Below are 21,551 nucleotides of genomic sequence, written 5' to 3'. Positions count from 1 at the left end.
CTTATTAAAAGTCTTGCTGCTGTAATTAAATTCAACATCAACTTAGTGTCCACAACAGTAGCATCTGTAATTATGCCCAACAAAAACAATTGCGGACAAAACTTTATCCTTTGCTTGAAGATCTTCTGCATATTCCACCAAATTTTTATCCAAAAAGCCTTAACCTTTTTACAGGTCCACCATATATGAAAATATGTTGCATCTTCGCCACCACACCTCCAACATTTTGGCTGATAATTCGTATCTTGAACTATCTTGCTTTGCATGTAATGAGTCTACCTCATATATTAGTTTCCCCTTTTAAGTTGCATTACTGAAATAAATGAACTTTTGCACGATATTCTAATTTTCTGAGTTTCACCTGTATTATTGTTGTTGTTGCTGTTGTTGTTGTTATTTTTATTATTAAATTATTATTTGCTTCAAAGTGGTCACAACTACTTTTGCATATTGTAAATGCTGTGTTATATGCTTCCTACTGGAAAAGATGTTTGATGCCTACATGGGAAAAATGAATAACCAAGTTATGGGATTAGGCTTTGAGGTTTAAAATTTCTATCTGCTAAAAATCTACTTAAAATCAAAATATGCTTTGCTGTTCAAAATAGGCATGTATTAAAATGTATTTCAAATATATTTAAATTGGCATTAAACTAGAGAAAAAAGACAGACTTTCATTGGAATGTGCTTTGTTTACTTTCAAACAGTACAATATATAATAACAAAGTTCAATTTTTAATCTCTTTGAGATCAAAACTAAAAGGAAAACTTCTGTTTTCAGTTTTATATTTATTTTAAAATTCTTCTTTATTGGGATCCATCTGATCACAATATTTCTTTGCTTTGTCATACCTATTCTGTATTTATGGATTTGATTTCTCTTGACTAAGTGTATAAACTTAGGTTTGTTACTATAGAGTTGTATTCAGTGTTCATCTGTGTCATTGTCTTTTTGAATCTTGAATCTATCAACTATTATCTATTCCACCATCTAGGTGTTTTCTGCAGATTTGATGAGTTTCCCTTTTATCCCCTCATCTAGATCATTTATGAGGATGTTGAAGTGTACTGGGCCTGAGACAGAACTTGAGGTATCTATGCTATGACTTTATGACAAATATGAATTGCATGTTATTTCAAAATAACAATATTAAAACATGAAATGAAATTACAGATATGTTAAGATGGAAGAAACTGCAAGTGGTATTGTTGGGAAGAATTGCTACAATAAAGATGAATGTTTTGCCAAGAGCTTCTGGTTCCTGTTTTCCAGTGAGCAGTCTGAAGATTCAGAATGCCTAACCTTTCAGCTGAAATTTCTTTTTGTTGGGGACCCTAAGGGGCCAGAACCCACCCTGAAGGGGTGGAATGAATGAAGGAAATCCCAGAGACTTAGGAGAGATGGCAGTCTCCCCAAATGGTCCAGGAGAAGGCTCCCAGAAACCAACAGAAGAAAAGGCTGGCTAACTTCATGTTCAGCTATAGCTGGTGACAACGGAAGCCATTAAGCTTTTAAACTAAGCGGATTTAAAACAGCATGCTTGAATCTGTGTAAGAATATTGATTTTCTCTATCCTACCTATTTTCCTGAAAAAGAAAGTCCCAAAAATAAGAGATCTCTGGAATGTCTTCGCTGTTACCCGTTCCATGGCTGTTTGAGTGTGATTTCGTCGAGGACGGGCTTGACACGGAAAAAAAGGAAGGGGATTTTACTCCCTCCTTTTGGTTACCAGAAGTGGTGAAGCTTACCCTGTAGAGAGAGAAAAAAGACTAGAAAGACCTGAAAAATGAGCAAACGCTGACACCTAATGGTGGGTCAGGATATTTTTCTCTGACCCTCAAAGTTCTTAGAAAATGCAGCTGTGTAAACAAAGTGAGAGTAACAAATTTGAAGCAATGAATACTTTACAAAAGGAAAAATATGATAAGCGCCAACAATTTCAAAGGACAATGATTTTAAACTACAAAGAAATACAGAACAACCTTGAGAGTGTGAATCAACCTATCTCAAACTTAATTTCACTCCAAGAAATTTCCCAGGAAAATACAGTAGAGATGACTGAACATAATTCTGAGGACAGAGACTTAAAGATGGAACCGTATAAATAAAAAATAATGATTTAATTCAAATGGGAAATATTTCAACACATCCAAGCAACTTTGAAGATAAGGAAAAGAATGAGAAAAAATACTTTACAGGGAAACGAATGATGCAGCAAAACATACTTAAGAAAGGCAATGGCCAGAAAAAAAAGATTAAAATGGAAATCAAGAAAATAGATGATGGGACCTATCAGAGAGAATACTTTAAAAATAAACATTTGTTTGAATATGGCTAAAAATGGAAAAACTTTGGAATATATTACTCTTAGATGATTTTTTTTCTTGTTAACAAATACAATAAGAAACATTTGTTTGAATATGGCTAAAGAAATGGAAAAACTTTGAAATATATTACTCTTAGAGGGATGAATTTTTAAAAATTAATGCAATATGTTTTTTTTTCTTTTTCCTTTCTGTAAAAAAAAGTTGAAATGATTTAAACAAAGCAAACGTTTTAGTTATTTAAATGTGACGATAAGAAAAGCATAAAAATGTGTTTTGAATGAGAGTTAAAGGATTAGATGATTAGATCTACTGAATGGAATGCTTAAAGTTTAAATAGATTAAATACATTCTCAGCTATGGTCAAAAAGAATAAGAAATTGAGGGAATAAATATATTTTAAATTAGGAGGGATACATATTTAAAGTTGTATGTTATTTTTTGTATCTCAGTGCTTTAGTCCTTTTTTCTTTTTTCTTTCTTCTTTTTCTTCTTCTTTTGTCTCTCTCCTCCTTTCTTTTCTCTTTCTACCCTTTTACTTATTGAAATATAAAAGAAATATAAATAAATATAAAAGTATGAGAGGGCTTATATGGAAAAAATAGAATTAAATCCACTAATGTAAATGTAGTTAATTGTTGAAAAAGTTGTCACTAGTAAGAATATTTAGAATTTGGGGGGAGAAATAAGTTGAAATGAGCATGGTAACAGGATTTACGATAAGGCAACTAAAATGACAAATAGGATTATTGGAAAAACTATATACTTAATTGTTGTTAATTAAAATAATGAGAATTGTCTTAATCTAATGTCTTGCAATAGAAAGATACTTTGGGGAAAGGGAAAATCAAATGAAATTAACATATGGAATATAGATTATAAAACTCAATTGTTAAAGATTGTCTTATAAATGTTACCCAGACAACATACTGTTTACAAATTACTGAATGATTTATGTTATGTTAAAAAATACCAATAAAATATATACAAAAAATGAATGTTTTGACTAGTATAATGTTCATTTTTATCATTACTACCTATTTATTGTTGCCTGAAGTGCAACTTTTATATTTCTCAGGAAATTTGATGAAAAACTTGGTCATGGCACTTTCATGGCATCAAAAAGCAAAGCACGTAACCTTCTCTGAGACATGAAAAGGAGACTTCATAACAAGGCCACATATTACGTAAAATAATAACCTTTGGAAATAGATGCAAAGTAACCTTTCTGTCAATGAGTCATAACTGTTTTTGTCCCATGCTTGTCATGGCAGGAACAAGTGTTTCTTTCTTTCAGTCCCTTCAAACAGTCATCTGAACTGTCATTGAGCTCTCTCTTTGTAATTAGCAATGGGGCAAGACTTAGCAACACTGTGACCGTCATAAATATAAATCAGTTGCCAAGCATCTGAATGTAAATCACAAGACCCTGGAGATGCTGCAACATTCCAGCTGATCTGCGCTTCTTCAGGGCTCAGCAGAAGTGCCAGGATCAGCCCCAATCTCCAACTGGAGCCTGGTGCTGATCCTGGGGCTTCCACTGAGCCCTGACAGCCTCGAAGAGATGCCAATCAGCTGGAAAGTGGCACTGATCCTGGCGCTTCTGCTGAGCCCTAATAGCCCTGCAACTCCAGCCATCTCTCATTCAGGCTTGTGCGGTGCTGCCACCAGTTCAGCTCATTCCCCTCCCCCACTAACACTTTTCTAGGATGGCCACGTACCACCTGCCAGGTGTCAATGTACCACAGGTGGTACCCGTACCACTGGTTGAAAAGTGCTGTACTAAGACACCTACATCTCTCCTACAGTTGCTGCTATTGAGCCAGCTACTATCTATTCTGTATTTGTATGTCTGATTTCTCTTGCCTAAGTGTATGACCTTACTTTAGTCACCAGTGAACTGCATTTTCTTAGATAGGGCCCTGTGTTCAATTCTGTCAATGTCTTTCTGTATCTTGAGTCTATCATATAAAATATTAGTGATTTCTCCCCATCTTGGTGTTTCTGCAGATTGCATAATTTTCCCTTCTATCCCCTCATCTAGATCTATTATGAAGATCTTGAAATGTACTGGGCCTAAGACAGAACCTTGAGTATCTATGCTATGATGTTATGAGAAATATGAAGTGTATGTTATTTCAAAATAACAATATTAAAACACGGAATAAAATTACAGATAGCTTAAGATGGAAAGCTATAAGTATTACTGCTGGGAAGAATTGCTGTACTAAAAATAAATCTTTGGTTAGTACAATGTTCACTTTTTTATTATTACTACCTATTTATTGTACCTGAAGCCCAACTTTTCTGAAGAAGTTTAATGGAAAAAAAAATGGGTCATGGCACTTTCAAAAGTGAAAGCTCTTAACATTCTCTGAGCCAGGGAAAGGAGGTTTGATAATAAAGCCACATATTACATAAAAGAGTAACTTTTGGAAGTTTTCAAAGCGCCCTCTCTGAGTCATAACCTGTTTCTTTCCAACACCTGTCAATCGAGGAACAAGTGTTGCTTTCTCCCAGTCTCTTCAAACAGTCATCTGAATTATCATTGAGCTTTTTCTTTGTAATTAGCAATGAGACAACACTTAGCAGCCCTTTTGAAGAAGTTAAGCCAATTAAGTGTGAAAGACGTTTTAGTGTTTTCTCCACCTCTTCCTGCTGCCCTTGATCATCTGCAGCCTGAGGTGTCTGCCTCTTAGTGAACTGTAGAGCTAGTTCTATGGACTTCTTTGAATTTCGTGGTGTTCTGCTTTATAGGTTTGAGTACACAAGAACTGAAGAAAGCTGGTGGATACTGTTACATTATTTATTTAAACTGATAATTGCTGTGTGGTTTTTTTTTCAGTTCTGTGCCTAAGTCCTATCAAGACATCCTTGCTTTGGCCCTCTGTTTTTTCTGTTTGAAATCAGGGCACATGCTGGAGAACTCTCATTTAAAAGCACCAGGAGAGGAGAAAAATCCCCAAGCCACAGTTCTGAACAGAGCTTCCCTGAATGCAAACTCCAAAACCAGGGAAATGACAACAGCCCCTCTCACAAGATGTTGGTCCATTGATGATGAGCTTCATAGGTTGGCTGGAATGGAAATTATTTTATATGGAACTAATACTTTGATACTTGAAAATTATGCCCCAACTGAGGATAAAGTAGTGTTTTTTTAAACCATCTATAAAAATTGACAGATTTTCTTATGAAAGTTGGTGTTTGATGTGGGATTGGAATGCAGTGATCACCCACAATTGGGCAGAACTTCTCAGATAAATATTAAAATCACTCAAAGCAAATTACCAAAGATTTCTTTGATTCGATTGGCAATTTAGGATTGGTTGTTGTATTTATGAAAATTAATCTTTTACATAGTATACTTTACATAGTATACTTTACAGTTTTAATCACTGCTATCACAGCCTTCTCTGTGGGCGCTCCGGCATTATGGAACCAACTGCCGGTGGAGCTCCGGATGGCATCAGACCTCCGAACCTTCCATCGCGGTCTGAAGACCCACTTATTTGAATTAGCTGGTCTGGCCTGATGGGGGACTATGGGTTTTTAAATTGTTGTTTTAGAATTGTATTATTGTTTTTAACTGGGCATTGGTTTAATCTTTTTTAACTTTTGTATTGTTATTTATATATGCCCTGTGAACCGCCCTGAGTCCCTAGGGAGAAGGGCGGTATACAAATTAAATAAAACCTAAATAAAACCTAAAACCTATCAATTTATTGTATATGAAGTTGGATTTGGATATCTGTCAGGAAATTTGATTTTAAAAAGGCTTATGGCATTTTCATGGTGTAAAAAAATATCAAAGCAAATTACTGAGCAGGGGGCTGGACTAGAAGACCTCCAATGTCCCTTCCAGCTGTATTGTATTCTAATTCTAAATGCACATTTCGAGCCCTTTTCTCAGGAGAGATGTGCAAAATATTGAGAATTGGAGAGGACTTGATTATTTCCCCAGTGGTCCAAATTATAGGTTCCTTATTGAACTCACTTTTCAGAAAGTCAGCCTACTGCAAGTGCTTTTACCTATGTTCAAAATATACCGGTAATTTGTTGAACAGGGTATAGAGAGTTATCATTTGAAGCATTTCTATTCTAATCCTCATTGCATATTCTAAGCTGTTTTATCTCTCTTTCATTCTTAATAGTTTCTGTAATTTTTTCTCTTTTTTCCCCGCCCCTTCTTCCTATTTCTTCTTCTAATGTTCATAAATGGGAGGATGTACTTTGTAAGACATGCACTGAGAATTTTTGTCCCTGTGCATTGATTGCTCAGATCACTTTTAGATAAAAGAGTTTATGTTTACTATGTTGAGACATCATGGAAGAAACCTGAATAAATGGAAGCTTTATTGACTTTAAGACCTGGTTGTCCATGAAGAACTATATCATGAGAAAATTGTCTCACTTTTAGCTTTCAAAGAAAGATCTGAAGATCTGAAGGTAGCTTCTCAATTATAATTTTTTTTTTAAAAAAGTGGCATTAATTCATAGCGCATTAAAAAAGCTGAAAGCAGCATAGACAATCCCAAACTGAAAACTGTTTGTAGAAAATATTGTAGTACTGTAGTACTTTAGACACTATATACACTATATAAGGATAATGAAAAAGTGCAGTTTAGTTTAATGGTGTCATGATAGGATATTTTTCTGCATAGGGACATCTATTTTTCTCTGGATGGAAATTGTCAACAATTGGATGGGGTTTATAGCAACGACATTTCTTGTGTTCCTGTTCTGTATTACATGCAAAACATATGCTAAGAATTGTAGCATACCTGATGATCCACTTCCTATACCCCATCACTTTGCTCAGCCAGGAAATGTTATCTTTGCGGCAATTGTCTCTCAAGCCTTCTTCTTTCACAAAAGCCCTTCCTTCAGAGAAGATCCCGCTCGGACATTATTCAATGAAGTGATGTAAGGAATTCTATTTTTTTTTCCACACTAGTAAGTGCAAAATAATTGAGGGGAAAAAAGTTAAGCAGCAGGATTATAATAAGTCCTTGAAAATTTTCATAACCCATAATGTCATTACGGATTTGCTGTTAATTAGTTTTCTCTCTTTTTGAAGTGTAAGAAGATGGCTACTAAGTTGAAAACTCCATGTGCACTACACCAAATCTATATACAATTCTTCTGATGTTCACTTCATGATTCAAAACCATAGTAATTTGTCAGAAGGTCAGGCTAATAATAGCAGTGCTTCTATGTATTTTCAAAGTATCATTTCTTGAATAGTGTATAGAGAAATGTCATTTGAAACCTTTTTATTCTAATCCTCATATAATATTCTGGTATTACCATTGATAGGAGTAAAACACAAACAGTTATGCTCTTTATCATTTGGAGAGCATGAAGGGAAAGTAAATACATGGAAACCTTATTAACTCTAAGATATGGTAACCCATGCAAAACCTTATTTAGTTTAAAGTCAATGAGGAAAAGCATCTCACTTTTCTCTTCCAAAAAAGAAATGAAGATTGCAATGCAGCTTCTGAAATATAAACCCCTTCCCCACCCCCAATGGTATTAGTTCAAAGGGCATTAAAGAATTGAAAGAAGGTGGAATTATAAACAAACACACAGACTGAAATTTCACATTGAAAAAAAAGGAATCTGTTTGAGAAAACATTCCAATACTGTGGTAACCGTCTTAAAGGCCATAGGAAAATTTTATCCATAGGAAACTCTATGTTTCCTTGGATGGGAATTTTCAACGCTGATGATGGTGATAACAGAATAAGAGAATGGAAAGGGACCTTCAAGTTCTACTCCTGTACAATTTCAGACAAATAGTTGTCCAATCTCTTCTTAAAAATCTCCAGTGTTGAAGCACTATAACTTCTGGAGTAAGTTGTTGTGGAGCATCCATTGATTAATTGTTGCTACTATCAAGAAATTTCTCCTTAGTTCTAGTTTGGTTCTCTCCTTGATTATGTTCCATGCATTGGTTCTTGTCCTGTTTTCAGGTGCTTTGGAGAATAGCTTGATTGCCCCTTCTATGTGGCAGCCCCTTGAATATATAATATGATATTTGAGTGTTCACTCTTGGTGATTCTATGGGCCAAGTCTCTCCACAATGTCAGGTCTTGCATTATTTGAGTTTTTCTATGCTCTGGCTGGTGTTGTCAACAATAGAATGAAGATGCTAGCAATGTTGCTCCTTGTGTTCCTGTTCTTTATTATTTGCAAAATACTTGCCATTGATTGTACCATACTTGACGAGAAAGGAAATTCATTAATAAGGCTGCATATTAGATAGGAAGGGTAGCCTTTAGAAATAGATTCCAAGCACATTTCCTGCATATGAGCTATATAATGTTTCTTTCCCAAGATAAATTATGGCAGTAGATAACATGTTTTTCATTATGAGTGTGGTTATTTAAGGGTTTCAGAGCCTCTTGCAACTATTGCAGCTGACATTCAGCACATGTAGCTTGAACTGGCTGCCTCTCAGTTAATTGTAGGACTGGTTCAATGGACGACTTTGAACTTCATGATATTCAGTTTCATAGCTTTGAGTACACAAGTACTGTACAAGAGAAGGATAGGAGACACTTCAGTTAAACTGATATTTTTTATTGCAGTTCTCTGCCAAAGATGTATCAGCACATCCTTGCTTTGGTGTTTACTGTCAAGGAGATCAATAGGAACCCCGAACTCCTACCGAACATCACACTGGGTTTCCACATTGTGAACAACTACTTCCCTGAGAGGATAACCTATAAGGCAATGCTGAGCTTACTTTCCACACAGCAGAAGTTTGTTCCCAACTTTACCTGTGATTTAAAGAAAACATTTATTGCTGCCATTGGAGGACGTATGACACAGACCTCATTCATCATGGCCACAGTTCTTGCCAACTACAAGATTCCACAGGTAGACACTTTAGATGGCTCCCTAGAAAAACCAATTTCTTTAATTCCTTCCAATGTCAAAACACCTTTAGGCCACTTTCCAGAGTTGAATTAAATATTTAGAAACTAAGGAGTCTTTGTAATTGTGCCCAAACATTGAAGATTACCAAACTCATGTTGGCATTGAGTTTCAAAGAGGTTGGGCCACTACAAAAAATACTCTTTCTTTCCTACATGCTACTTGACTCTTTTCAGGTAGTCAAACTAAAATACTTTTGTAGATCATAAATGCCTTGCTTTCAATCTTGTCCTTGTGTTTAAATGTTTTCACACCCAATTAAAATGGGCTCAGAAACAGATGGACAACCCTTTTAACTAATATAATACTCTATGTATATGAACTGACAGCATAATTTCCATCAACACTTCAGATCTGACTTTCTGACTTACCTATGATGAATATGAAACCCATTTCATATTCTTATATAATTGTTCTAATTATTTGGTATATATTGCCTTTCAGCTTGCCTATGGAGAATTTTCTCTAATACATGGAGAGAAAAACATATTTCCATCCTTGTACCAGATGGTTCCGAATGAAATGCATCAATTGTTGTTGTTGTTAGCTGCGAAGTTGTGTCCGACCCATCGCGACCCTATGGACAACATTCCTCCAGGCCTTCCTGTCCTCTACCATCTTCTGGAGTCCATTTAAGCTCGCGCCTACTGCTTCAGTGACTCCATCCAGCCACCTCATTCTCTGTCGTCCCCTTCTTCTATTGCCCTCGATCTTTCCCAGCATTAGGCTCTTCTCCAGTGAGTCCTTCCTTCTCATTAGGTGGCCAAAGTACTTGAGTTTTAGCTTCAGAATCTGGCCTTCTAAAGAGCAGTCAGGATTGATCTCCTCTAGGACTGACCGGTTTGATCGCCTTGCAGTCCAAGGGACTCGCAGGAGTCTTCTCCAGCACCACAGTTCAAAGGCCTCAATTCTTTGGTGCTCAGCCTTTCTTATGGTCCAACTTTCACTGCCATACATTGCAACTGGGAAGACCATAGCCTTGACTATACGCACTTTTGTTGACAGGGTGATGTCTCTGCTTTTTAGTGTGCTGTCTAGATTTGCCATGGCTTTCCTCCCCAGGAGCAAGCGTCTTTTAATTTCTTGGCTACAGTCCCCGTCTGCAGTGATCTTGGAGCCCAGGAAAATAAAATCTGTCACTACCTCCATTTCTTCCCCATCTATTTGCCAGGAATTGAGAGGGCCAGATGCCATGATCTTGGTTTTCTTAATGTTAAGTTTCAACCCAAGTTTTGCACTCTCCTTCTTCACCTGCAACAAGAGGCTCTTTAGTTCTTCTTCACTTTCTGCCATTAGAGTGGTATCATCTGCGTATCTTAGGTTGTTGATATTTCTTCCGGCAATCTTAATTCCAACTTTTGATTCATCTAGCCCTGCCTTTCTCATGATGTGCTCTGCATATAAGTTAAATAGGCAGGGCGACAGTATACAGCCTTGCCGGACTCCTTTCCCAATTTTGAACCAATCAGTGGTTCCGTGTCCAGTTCTCACTGTTGCTTCTTGACCCGCATATAGGTTTCTCAAGAGACAAATAAGATGGTCTGGTACTCCCATCTCTTTAAGAACTTGCCACAGTTTGTTGTGATCCACACAATCAAAGGCTTTAGCATAGTCAATGAAGCAGAAGTAGATGTTTTTCTGGAACTCCCTAGCTTTCTCCATGATCCAGCGTATATTGGCAATTTGATCTCTAGTTCCTCTGCCTCTTCGAAATCCTGCCTGTACTTCTGGTAGTTCTCGATCCACATACTGCTGAAGTCTAGCTTGTAGGATTTTAAGCATGACTTTACTAGCATGAGAAATGAGTGCAATGGTGCGATAGTTTGAACATTCTTTGGCACTGCCTTTCTTTGGAATTGGAATGTAAACTGATCTTTTCCAATCCTGTGGCCACTGTTGAGTTTTCCAAATTTGCTGGCAAATTGAGTGTAGCACTTTTACTGCATTGTCTTTTAAGATTTTGAATAGCTCAGCTGGAATACTGTCACTTCCACTAGCTTTGTTGTTGCTCAGTTTTTCTAAGGCCCACTTCACTTCACATTCTAGGATGTCTGGCTCGAGGTCAGTGACCACCTCATTGTGATTATCAGGGACGTTAAGCTCATTCTTGTATAGTTCTTCTGTGTAATTTTGCCACCTATTCTTAATCTCTTCTGCCTCTGTTAGGTCCCTGCCATTTTGGTCCTTTATCATGCCCATTTTTGCATTAAACGTGCCCTTCATTTCTCCAATTTTCTTGAAAAGATCTCTGGTCCTCCCTATTCTATTGTTTTCTTCTATTTCTTTGCACTGTTCATTTAAGAAGGCATTCTTATCTCTTCTAGCTATTCTCTGGAATTCTGCATTCAATTGGGCGTATCTTTCTTTTTCTCCCTTGCCTTTCGCTTCCCTCCTTTCCTCAGCTATTTGCAAAGCTTCCTCAGACAGCCATTTTGCTTTCTTGCATTTCTTTTTCTTTGGGACGGTTTTGGTTGCTACCTCTTGTACAATGTCGCGAACCTCTGTCCATAGTTCTTCAGGCACTCTGTCTATCAGATCTAATTCCTTAAATCTATTTGTCACCTCTACTCTAATGCATCAATACACTGGAATTATTCGATTACTTCAGCATTTTGGATGGAATTGGATTGGGCTCTTGGCTATGGATGATGATTATGGGGATATGTTTTTGCAGAAAATTGAACCGTTGCTTTCACAAAACAACATTTGTTATGCTTACATACTTCGAACACCCAGGAAGGCATTTCTGGAAGAGTATATACAGTTGATTACAATGGACTTAAGTGATAATCAACTCTATATGGAGGATAAAGTCAAAGTGTGTATAATCTATGCCCTAACTCCAGCCATGGAAACTCTGAGATTGATCATCCTTCTAGCATCTTTTACTTCACTGCCAACTTTGGGTAAAGTGTGGATTGTTACATCCCATTGGAATTTTGAATCACTGTCAGTTCAGAGACTTTGGGATATACAGAGTTTCCATGGCGTCCTATCATTCACAGTTCGTTCAAAAGATCCACCTGGATTCCAAGAATTTCTTCAAACTGTAAGGCCATCTTGGGCAAAAGAAGACAATTTCATTCAGAATTTTTGGGAGCAGGCATTTGATTGCTCATTACACATTTCCAGGATAAATAAAAATAGCAACTTATTATGCACTGGGAATGAGAAGTTAGAGAGTCTGCCAACTATATTATTTGAAATGAGCATGAGCGGTCACAGTTACAACATTTACAATGCCGTCTATGTTATGGTGCACTCTTTGCATGCCTTACTCAAGTCCAGATTCAGATGTAGAAATGTTATAGGAACAGAACAAGTAATATTTCAGAATTTAAAACCATGGCAGGTATTTTATTTATTTCTAATATACAAACATTGTTTATTCAATTGGGCCATCATTTTTCCCTAATCTCAGTGATGCTACTGGGAATGATTATTATATATCATTATTATTATGCCAATGAATTCTGTTGAATAAAAACACTTACTCTTGAAAAAAATAAATAAAAGCTTTTACATTAGTAGTTGTATTGGAGGGATATTTCTTTCCTATTTGTGAAACAATATAACTACTAATTTTAAAAAAATATCTTTTAAATTCTATTCTACAGAATTTACTGGGTCCACAGCCTTTATCCAGAAATAGCCATTGTTATTTTTCCTATTTTACATGTTTTACATGTTAATTTGTTTTGGATTCTAAGAGCCATCAAGAACATGGCATACTTGGAAGTGATTTAGTAGAGTTGGAAAAATAATATATTAAGATTTATTTGTTTGTTATTCTGGATGTTAAGAAATATAGAAAAGGTAAAACCTTGTCTTCTAAGTTTGGGGGCTGGTTACCAATTGTAGATGACCTGTGTCAATGAGTACTGACCACTTGTTTGTGGAATTTGAGAAACACCATTTGAGTCTCCATTCTGGAGCGCATTCAGATTCTATGCAGCTAAAAATCTGAGGTTTTCTTATCATATCTTTGTGAATTAATTTCCCTCATGTTCTTGAATGTTCTTGCAGGCAGATATTTGTCATAATTTGTGTAACATACTCAAAAGCATTCCGCCTTAAAGATAACAACTATATTCAGTATTTTGAAAAAAAAGGGCTGACATGTTAATGAACTGAAAGAGAGACACTGTGATTATAAAATATGAAATATATATGATTACAAACAGTTTGATGTGGTGGTTAAGGCACTGTGCTGTAAATAGGGATAGGTTCCTTCTACTCCTTATTAGGCACAAATCCAACTGGTCACCTTAGGCTATCACTCTCTCTCAGTCCTAGAAAGAATGTAATGGCAAGCCAATTCTGGACATCTTGCCAAAGGAATCACTGAATCTTGTTCAGACAGCAGTCAACATTGAATTGAAGATACCCTCAATCTTCCCTTGCATTTTTCAAAGCAGGATAGTTCAGCTTCAAATAATTTTATGGAGTTGTTATGATTTCAAACTCTTGTGTTAATTTGTTTATTTTTTTTTAAAATACAGTTTCATTCTTTCTTGCAAAGTATTGTATTCAACAACAGTATGGAAGACTCTATTACATTTGATGAAAACAGAGAATTGATTACAGGTTTTGATGTTGCAAACTGGATTACTTTCCCCAATAATTCCTTTTCTCGAGTCAAAGTTGGAACACTGGAACCTCGGGCTCCATCAGGCAGAGAATTAACTCTTAATGACAATCAAATTGTATGGCACAGAAGTTTTAACCAGGTGAGAAGAAGCTACAGATTCTCAACTAATAATAAAAGTAAAACATTCTTTGGAGCAATTGTCAAATAAATGGCAGTAATTGAAGAAAATCATGTTTTGGTCTTTTGGAAGCTTTCGAGATGATGACATATAACATATTCTGCATATGCATTTGAGCATTAATATGTCGACAGGAAACTTAAGGCAAATGCTTCCAATTGTGCTTGGGGTACAAAAATTGCCAATGTAAATACAGATAGCCTTAGGCATACAACTGGTGCTGGTTCTTACCTATAAAGCCCTACATGGCTTAGGCCCGGGATATTTGCAGGACCATCTGCTGCCAGGAATGTTTTCCCATCACCCTGTGCGCTCACACAGAGAGGGCCTCCTCAGGGTGCCGTCGGCCAGACAATGTCGGCTGGTGACCCCCAGGGGGAAGGCCTTCTCTGTTGGGGCACCTGCTTTGTGGAATCAACTCCCCTGGGAGCTCCGGATGGCCCCAGACCTTCGGTCCTTTCGCCGTGACCTTAAGACATATCTTTTCCAATAGGCCGAACTGGACTGATGATAATGGGGTTTTTAATTATGATTTTAAATGTTTTTATTGGTTTTAGTGGGACTTTGATACAATTTAATTCTTTTTTAATATTTGTATTCATTTGTATTTTATTGTTGTTAGCCGCCCTGAGTCCTTCGGGAGATAGGGCGGCATACAAGTCTCATTATAAACAACCTTTCAAATTTACAAGGGACTGAAAAAAAAAGCTATTTGTGACCTGTTCTCAAAGGAGAGCCTGCCGCTTCCTTTGTTGTTACATGTTCACATTTCGGGCATATGACAATTGACTCAGATTAATGAACAGTTGCAGGTGTCCCATGGTCACATAACCATGATTTGCAGAGTTTCTAGTTAGTTTTCAACAAAAAAGGCCGATTTATCAGAATTGACTTTCTTAAAAAACATGCAATTGACTTAACAATCATGCACCGCATTGTGGTTGTAAGTTGGGGACTTCCTGTAGTGCCACATTCTGTTTGGACTAATCCAAACATGTGCCAGATCCTATGAACACATAACTTTCTGCCATTCCAGGTCTTCTGCTAAAACATTCAAAGAAGTCAATGCCAATTCTGGACTTCTGGTTTGCTGCCGTGGCTGCTGCAGACATTTAGAAGGCAAGCTCTGTCTTTCACGTCCGATTTCACATTACTGGAGAACCCTGGAAAGGGTTGAAAGTCCCTGTAGGGGAGACCAGCAAGGAGGGATCCCCGCTTGATCACAGGGGGTGGGGGTGGTAGCCCTTCCACCTGATCCAGCACAGGCCTCCAAACCAGTGGATGAAAGACTGGCCATAGAAATATGGCTCGTCACCAGGTTGAGATCTGAACCCCTCCTCAATCCTAACTATTTTTCCACCTGTATAAGCTGCCTAAAATATTTTCCCCCTTGTGGAAAGAGGGAAGAGAAATCCTATCTCACCCTCTAATAACAGTGGCAACTCATTATCCAGGGGAGTTTAAAATGTTGAAACAATAACCTGATTTTAACTGGATTTCTAACTTTCCAAAACTTGAGGACTAAAAGATTTACTATTTTTATTGAAGATTTGGGTTTTTACTTACAAAAAAGAAGTAAAATTTGGAAAAAAAGACTATAAAAATCTTGGTTTTTTTTAAAAAAAATCCAAAACGGTATGGGCGACATCTTATGGCTAAACCTGATATTACCACCTGTTATTGTCTGAAAGAGACTTGGCTTGAAGCCTAGACTATAGATAAGACATTTTTGACCTTGGCAATCAGCTGTGAGAAGCCCAGCTATGTTCTAAACTCAGTGATAAAATTATTTTCATTCTACGACTGTAAAGCTTTTAATCCACATCACTAATAGAACATGGACAAAGATCAGGAACAGATTTTATTTATGTTGAAAGCAATTCATGAAACTATTCTTAAAGCCACTGATGTCAGCCTAGATATATGAGCCCAAACTTTGATTACACCCAAAGAATTAACTACACAGAATATAATAGAAGAAATGGAGCAATCAAATACTATGATAGAAGATTCAACTGATCAACAAACACAGTTAATGGAAAACTTAGAAAAGGAATTGATAATTTTGAAAATGGAAAAGACTTTCTATATAAACCAGAAGAAACCTGAGGATCAAAAAGAACAGACCAAAGGGAAGATAAACATTTCAGGACAACTACACTGGGAGAGAAAAATAGAGAGACAATTTGTTAGCTCCTTCAAAAAAATACTGACTGGATGGCCTTCCTTATTTCAAACAATATATATAATAACAAAGGGAGATCTATACGATGATTTAAAAACATGGATATGGAAGGCAAGTTGGCAAAGAAAGAAAGCTAGAATAAGGCTGAATTGGGGCATTGATTTATTAGTAAGGATTAAAATAGAATATACTTGATTTGACAAGATACGTACTTTGAACACTAGATTTTGTTATGAACTGAGATAAAGAAAACTGGTTACTTTAAAATTTGGAAGTATAAATATTAAAAGTTAAATTTGAATATTGATTTGTTTATAAAGGTTGAATGTAAAGCTAATTAAGATAAACATAAGCTAAAATATATTGATAAATATAATAAACATGTTTTACTTACCGTATTTTCCGGTGTATAAGACGACGGCGTATAAGATGACCCCCGACTTTTGAGAAGATTTTCTTGGGTTAAAAAGTCATCTTATACGCCAGAAACCCTATACCATTTCAGATAAATGACTGTCCAGTCTCTTCTTAAAATCTTCCAGTGCTGGAGCATTCACCACTTCTGGAGGCAGGTTGTTCCACTGGTTAATTGTCCTCACTGTCAGGAAGTTTCTCCTTAGTTCCAGGTTGCTTTTCTCTTTGGTTAGTTTCCATCCGTTGCTTCTTGTCCAGCCTTGTGGTGCTTTGGAGAATAGCTTGACTCCCTCTTCTTTGGGGCAGCCCCTGAGATATTGGAACACGGCTATGTGGACTTCAACTCCCAGAATTCCTGGCTGGCTCAGGAATTCTGGGAGTTGAAGTCCATGATCCATAAAAGAACCAAGGTTGCCTACCCCTTGACTAGACATACCCAATTCCAGCAACTGTTCCTTGTATGTTTTATCCTCCGGCTAAATCCGGCTGCAACACAAGCCCAATTCAGCCCCATCTGTTGCAGATGGTGCAAAGCCGCCCTTTTGAAGCCCAAAGGGGCTTTTCCTTCCACCCACCCTTTGGAATACACCCAAGAGCTGCGTTCACATGATGCACTCTTCCAGGCCAGACTCTGCAAACAGCACGCCAGAAGCCGCAACCACCGCGGGAACTCCGAGTCCCTGCCTTTCGGAAGCCTGCATGGCTGAGCACGATCTGGCTTTGAGAGCGCATTTGCAGCCGGAGCAACTGCTGCATCTGGAGCCAAGCCCCGCCCGGGATGCGGTCGGCCAGGCGGGCCCGGAAGACGCGCTGGAGAGCTGGGCTTGGGGCGGCCATGCCGAGGCCAGCTGGCGAGGGCCACTGCGTGGTCTGTGGGTGAGAGGGTCACCAGGCCGCCAAGTACTGCTGTCCGGGCTGCCTGGAGAGATAGTGGGTAGCAGGGCACGCTCTGCTTATGCTCAGATGCTGCTTGGGTGAGGGGGAGGGGCTTCCTGCCGCTCCCGGGGTCTGGCGTTTGCAAGGGGGAGGGGAAGGGGCTTAGAGGCTCTTGGGGGTGGGAAGGGAGGGTCACATTGGAGGGGGGACTGGACTAAGGAGGTTTGAAGTTGCTTTGCAAGAACGGGGGCGCTCGATTGATTTATGTACCCGTATTTTCCGGCGTATAAGACAACTGGGCTTATAAGATGACCCCCGACTTTTGAGAAGATTTTCATGGGTTAAAAAGTCATCTTATACGCCGGAAAATACGATAGCTGATATAATAAAAATTGTACTAGCTTAAATATGAAATAATAGATATTAAGAGAAAAAGAGAGGAAGTATTTGATACTGAAACAAGAGAAAATTTGGTTACTAAATTTAAGATGTTTGGAAATTAATAGAAAATAAGAATGTTATATTGTATTATTAATTAGTTGATGTAAGATGGTGAGAAATAGAATATATTCAAATAGATAAGATGTGTATTCTGAATATTAGACTTTGTGATGTATTGTGATAATGGAAACTTTGGTTACTTAAAACTTGAAAACTAAAAATCTTAAATGTTGTTAAATATTAATAGGAAATTAAAAACTGGGGAAAACTAATTGGGATATTGATTGCCTATAAAGACTGTATGTTAAAATAATAAGGGTATGTATAAGCCAAAAATTATTGATAAATGTAAGAATGTCATTTTTATTTAATTGATTTAATAAGAATTGTATTAGTTTAAACAGAAGACAGTAAATACTAAGGGGAAAAGAGAGGGAAAATTAATATAGCAGCTTGAGACTTGTACTAAAGATACTTGTATGTCATTGTATTATTAATTAACCCAGCTGCCACGCAGCTTTTTAAATACTTACATGTAAAATTAGAAAATCAATAAAACATCTAAAAAAACCAAAGAAGTCAGTGCCAATTCCTTCTCATTAACTCAAGTTTTCTCATTTTCATTTTCTTCTGCCTCTTCATCCCAGCTGTGGGTTTCTGTTTTGGAAAGTTCTAGGAAAGGTATTTTATTTTCTAATTCTCTCATACCTTTTACTGTTCAGGGGATTCCTGTTTCTGTGTGCAATGACCACTGCTACCCAGGCTCCAGGAGAAAAAAGAAGGAAAGAGAGAAATTTTGTTGTTATGACTGTGTGTCATGTTCAGAAGGGCAGATCTCTGATGAAATAGGTAAGACAAAATGACATGAGGCTTTTGACTGACCAGCAAAAATCCATACCAGTGCATCTATTTATTTGTTTGTTTGGAACAAAACAAGTAAAGACCCTCCCCCAATAAATATTGTCTCTTCTCTCACTCTGTCTTTCTCAATTTCTATAGCTTAGACAAAATAGGGTCCTCCAATTTCTTGTTCCATCCATTCCTTAAAATACCATATCAACTTGATCTATTAGTACCAAGTATTTATAATATTTATTTCTACAAACATGTCTATGAAGCTGCAAATATTGCTAGTCCAAATCGGAATCGCAAGATTGTATTACTAATTAGCTGATTTTACAAATGAATAGAGAGGACAGGAAATACTTTTATTTGCTTTTGATTTTCAAACAACACCCTCTGTGCATCATGAAGGATCTATTCTATATTATGAGACTGATATATGTTTTTCCATTAAAAAAGAGAGAATTGCTATCCTCTCTTCACAAAATAGGTAACTTGTATCAACATAAATTGTACTCTATATATTCTATACTGATAGAAAGTTTGGTATATTGGAAGGATATCTTCTATTTTTTTCCCCAGATATGGATGTCTGCATGAAATGTCCAGAAAATGAGTATCCCAGCAATATCCTAAATCAATGTATTCCCAAAATGTTTACCTATCTCTCTTATAATGAACCTTTAGGAATCCTCTTTATTACAATGGCTCTTGTTTTCTCTTTGATTACAATCTTTGTGCTTGGAATCTTTTGGATGCATCGAGAGACTCCAATTGTTAAAGCCAACAACTGGAGCCTCACTTGTATCCTCCTCCTCTCCCTTCTCCTCTGCTTCCTCTGCTCCTTCCTCTTCATGGGAAGACCTGAAAAGATGATCTGCCTTTTTCGACAAATGACTTTTGGTATTATCTTCTCAGTGGCCCTTTCGTCTGTATTGGCAAAAACCATGACTGTGATTATGGCATTTGTGGCAACCAAACCAGGATCCAAAATGAGGAAGTGGGTGGGGAAAGGACTGGCTAATTTTATTGTCCTTTTGGGTTCCTTCATCCAGGTGGGAATTTGCAGTGTTTGGCTGAGTACCTCTCCCCCTTTCCCAGATACAGACCTGCACTCACTGAAGGGAGAAATCATAATGGAATGCAATGAGGGCTCAGTGATCATGTTTTACTGTGTCCTGGGTTACATGGGCTTCCTGGCTAGTGTTAGCTTTAACATTGCTTTCCAAGCCAGGAAGCTACCCAGCAGTTTTAATGAGGCCAAGTTCATTACTTTCAGCATGTTGGTCTTTTGCAGCGTTTGGGTGTCATTTGTTCCAACGTACCTGAGCACCAAAGGGAAATACATGGTAGCTGTGGAGATCTTTTCAATCTTATCCTCCAGTGCTGGTTTACTGGGATGTATATTTCCCCCAAAATGCTATATAATTTTATTGAGACCTGATATGAACAAGAAGGAACATTTAATAAGAAAAGAAACATAACTGTCTTTTTGTATACAGAGTTATTGAAACATCTTTAGATTATTGTGAACTGTTTTGTGAAGGTTTTTTGTATAGATAGAATTTGGAAAAAATCTACATGATCTTGATTTAACTTGATTTATAGATAAATCTTGATATGGAGAAAAAAGTCAAAGAATGGATGTATCCTATCCAGTTTAATGTGAATGATATTGAAGGAAAAGTTGATTTTGGAGCATGTTCAGGTTTTATGTGTTTTTCATAGTAGTTCATTAATGGTATAGTTTATTTGGCCAGATTCCTTCTTCAACTATATATTAACTGGAATACCATTTCTCTGTCATGTAACATGCAAATTTTGAAATAAATTCTCAGTCCAAGCACAGGTATTAATTTTAACTAAATCATGTGCTCCTTCAAAGTAGTCTTGACTAGTTCTGTATATGGTAAGTGCTTCTTACTGAAAATATGTTTGATGACTACCTGGGAAATAACCAAGTTGTGGGATTATGCTTTCAGGTTTAAAATAACTATGAGTTTAAAAACCTACTTAAAATCAAATTATGCTTTGTTGTTCAAAATAAGCATGTATTAAAATTCTATTTCAAACATATTTCAGTTGGAATTAAATTAGAGAAACAAGACTGAGCTTCATTGGAATGTGCTTTGTTTACTTTCAAAGAGTGCAATATATAATAACAAAGTTCCATTTTAAACTCTTTGACATTAAAGCTAAAAGGAAAACTTCTGTGTTCAGTTTTATATTTATTTTAAAAATCTTCCAAATTAGGATAAAAATCTGATCCCAATATTTCTTTGCTTTGTCATAGGTCCACCAGAGGTGTTAAACATATCCTTTTTATGATTACATTTCTAGCATATATTTGAAATTCCTTTATAGATCTTTGACAATTTTTCAATCCAATGATTCATTACTTTATAGCAATTTTCTTTCAGATTATAATTCAATATAGAGGTCACTCTATACATCCACCTAGAGGAGATCAACCCTGACTGCTCTTTAGAAGGCCAGATCCTGAAGCTAAAACTCAAATACTTTGGCCACCTAATGAGAAGGAAGGACTCACTGGAGAAGAGCCTAATGCTGGGAAAGATTGAGGGCAAGAGAAGAAAGGGACGACAGAGAATGAGGTGGCTGGATGGAGTCACTGAAGCAGTAGGCATGAGCTTAAATGGACAGGAAGGCCTGGAGGAACATTGTCCATAGGGTCGCGATGGGTCGGACACGACTTCGCAGCTAACAACTATACATCCACATATTTTCCTATTGGT

The 21,551-nt window shown here is 37.0% G+C and overlaps 1 protein-coding gene across 1 annotated transcript in view; it reads left to right on the top strand.

The window, feature by feature from the left end:
* The window catches only part of LOC308676341 (vomeronasal type-2 receptor 26-like), a gene marked incomplete at both ends in the record, with an annotated part of 34,281 nt that extends 14,002 nt beyond the window's left edge, over nt 1–20,279 (top strand). The window contains 4 exons of the mRNA XM_081342151.1: nt 11,876–12,589; nt 13,770–13,997; nt 18,675–18,801; nt 19,378–20,279. Coding sequence (XP_081198277.1) covers nt 11,876–12,589; nt 13,770–13,997; nt 18,675–18,801; nt 19,378–20,279 — 1,971 coding nt within the window. The remainder of the gene's footprint in view (nt 1–11,875; nt 12,590–13,769; nt 13,998–18,674; nt 18,802–19,377) is intronic.
* Between the last annotated feature and the right edge of the window lie 1,272 nt (nt 20,280–21,551).

The sequence above is a fragment of the Vipera berus genome (assembly GCF_964194415.1).
Source record: "Vipera berus genome assembly, chromosome: W".
Classification (NCBI taxonomy): domain Eukaryota; kingdom Metazoa; phylum Chordata; class Lepidosauria; order Squamata; family Viperidae; genus Vipera; species Vipera berus.
The sequence above is the reverse complement of the archived record's forward strand: the minus strand, read 5'-3'. Positions and strand labels throughout refer to the sequence as shown.